This window comes from Silurus meridionalis, chromosome 1, assembly GCF_014805685.1.
Source record: "Silurus meridionalis isolate SWU-2019-XX chromosome 1, ASM1480568v1, whole genome shotgun sequence".
Lineage (NCBI taxonomy): Eukaryota > Metazoa > Chordata > Actinopteri > Siluriformes > Siluridae > Silurus > Silurus meridionalis.
The window spans coordinates 35,249,973-35,252,472 of NC_060884.1; the positions used below are offsets into that span (position 1 = coordinate 35,249,973).

Genomic DNA, 2,500 nt, shown 5'->3' on the forward strand with positions numbered 1-2,500 from the left:
GCTTGAGCACCTGCTCATTCTTAGTTCCCAGTTTGTTCAGGAGGGTGTAGGCCAGTTTAACACCACGACTCCACAGTTTCCCTTTCAAACACAAACCAAATTTATATCACACTTTTCCCTGTATACATCAGCACAAAGTAGCTTTACAGAACTCCGGATATGAATTTAAAAATATTTTGCTCTAAAAGAGACCACAAATGTGTAAAGATATTTTACTGGAGCTGCAGGAACATGAGAAAAACTTCACCAAACATTACACACTGAAGAATGTGGTTTACTCATAATAAAATGTTTCCTTTACCATATGTGAGAGTGTAGAGTGGTTTTCCGGTAATATCCAGTGTTGTGAGAGCGGGGCTTTTGCCCTGAGTGGCCCCCCATCTGGCCAGTGCAGCCTGCAGGGCTGGGGGCCAGTTACTGACCACACCCAAGGGCTCTCCCTTCACTGGGATTATCTGACGGCCCTCTGGCCTTGGGGTGTTGGGGTCAGGCCGAGGGACTGAAAAAGAAATCATATAAACGTGTTTGTGTATGTGAGAGAATGAGAAGGAACCTTGGTACAGTAGTGTTTTGTACGTAAAGACACACCTTCTACAATCTCCTCTTGGTCGTCCATGAAAAACTCACTAAGTGGAGGTCGTTTGGGTCGTTTCAGCGTGTTCAGAAGCTGCTGGATCTTAGTGGACACACGACTGGACACAGGAACACCTAGACCAGGACCAGGCAGGTGAGGGGAGTGAGACAGATGAGCACACAAACATACACAAGCACACAAACACAGTTTTGACCCAGCAAGCAGGGCATGACCAGAACACACACACGTGCCTCAGAGTTCCTCAACCTGCTCCAGGTGAGTTCATAACTCTGGAAAATCTCCATCCAGGTATCTATATACCAGGGACCTAATTTATCCCATATAAGACAACAATACAGAGTTCACACGTTATATGGTTGTTTTTAGACAAGTTCTTATCTGGTTTTATAGTTTAACAAGGGGCTCATAAGGAGTCTGAAACATCAGAGCCTAAAAACTGCATTATGGTGTCCCGCAAGGCCCTGATTTATGACCTTAAAAGTTCTTAATTTATATCTTTATGTTGACTTTATGCAAATTATTCACATCTTCATGTTTATCTGTTTATTAAAATTTATTCATGAGTGTAAGCAGTTAAATACAAGGTGGTATCAAAAGGTTTTGAGACTAGTTTTGTAACACGCCAACCGATCGCAGCACAAGACTGCATGCACAGTCACAGGGAGCACAGACCTGTGCGTGATGATCGCTGCTGTTGTCGGTGTGTGATATGGAACAGACCAGTTGATCTCACATGGGGTTTAAAAATGTGCCGTGTCGCTGTCAAGTTCGTCCTTCTGCTGACCCAGGAGCAGAAGGTACACGGCCTGGCGAGAACTCTGTCAGGGTGCCGTGGATGAGCCGTCTTTCATGTGAAGGATCATTACCGGTGATAAACTCGGTGTACGGGGTACAACCCTGAGACAAAGCAGCAGTCTTTACAGTTGAAGAGCTTGAAAAAAGGCGAGGCAGGTCCTTAACTCCACCAAGTGCATGCTCATCATCTTTTTCCACATACGCATCGTGAATTCATCTCCAGCGGCCACACCTTCAATAACGAGTTCTACTGCCAGGTTTCAGTTACTATTTTGATAACCACCTTGTACATCTATAAATCTTCGTTTCAGTGTAAATCCTCAGGAGGTGAATGCTCCTCTGTAGAAAAAATCTCAGCAGGTCTACAGAGATTCTACTCACCATGCTTTAGGCAACATTTGTCTACATTTATAATATTTTCACTTGCTAAAATATTGTTCACATTTTATTGTTCAAATTTGCACGAATTTTTATCAAATCCCACAACGTTGTTTTAAAGGCCTACAGATTTATGTGTGTGTTTTAGTGATAAATGAGAACCCTGGACCAGGAAGGTAAAAGGAATAAAAGGAGGGAGCGACAATACAGAAGGCTTTTAACACATACCTTTACACACACACACACACACACACACACACACACACACACACACACTGAAAGCAGGCCACCGGGACAAGAGCTAACTGCAGGGCGTGGTTATAGCTAAGCGTTACCTTTCCCCACTCTTCTCACTAACAGAGAAAAGCAATGAAAAGCAGCATGACACACGTGAAGAAAGAGTGAGAAAAAAAGAAAAAAATACATTATTGATTAATGAATGAATGTCACTGCGTGTGTGTGTGTGTGTGTGTGTGTGTGTGTGTGTGTGTGTGTGTGATCAATTCACCACTGTACATAACTGTCAGACATAACACACTTCTAACGTCCACTGTCCAACGGAATAAACAGACACAAGCTGTAAATACAATGAATTTTTTACCAAACTGACTGATCAAAATGACAACAGTAAAAACAACTGCATCATCACAATGCCTGAGATTTCCATCTCTGTAACTGTAATCATGTTTTAATCGCTTTCCACTGAATCGTAACGCTTTCTCCAGCATAGTG

General features: G+C 42.8%; 1 protein-coding gene across 4 annotated transcripts in view; it reads right to left on the bottom strand.

Moving 5' to 3' along the window:
* Positions 1-2,500, bottom strand: part of dip2bb (disco-interacting protein 2 homolog Bb) — a 44,703-nt gene that overhangs the window by 31,191 nt on the left and 11,012 nt on the right. For 2 of the 4 annotated variants that reach the window (XM_046845960.1, XM_046845940.1), the window contains exons 7-10: positions 2,104-2,121; positions 589-708; positions 302-499; positions 1-81 (exon numbers count right to left, since the gene is read on the bottom strand). The exon at positions 1-81 is cut by the window's left edge and continues 11 nt beyond it. In XM_046845960.1, coding sequence (XP_046701916.1) covers positions 1-81; positions 302-499; positions 589-708; positions 2,104-2,121 — 417 coding nt within the window. The remainder of the gene's footprint in view (positions 82-301; positions 500-588; positions 709-2,103; positions 2,122-2,500) is intronic. The other 2 variants (XM_046845968.1, XM_046845950.1) reach the window with 1 other exon arrangement.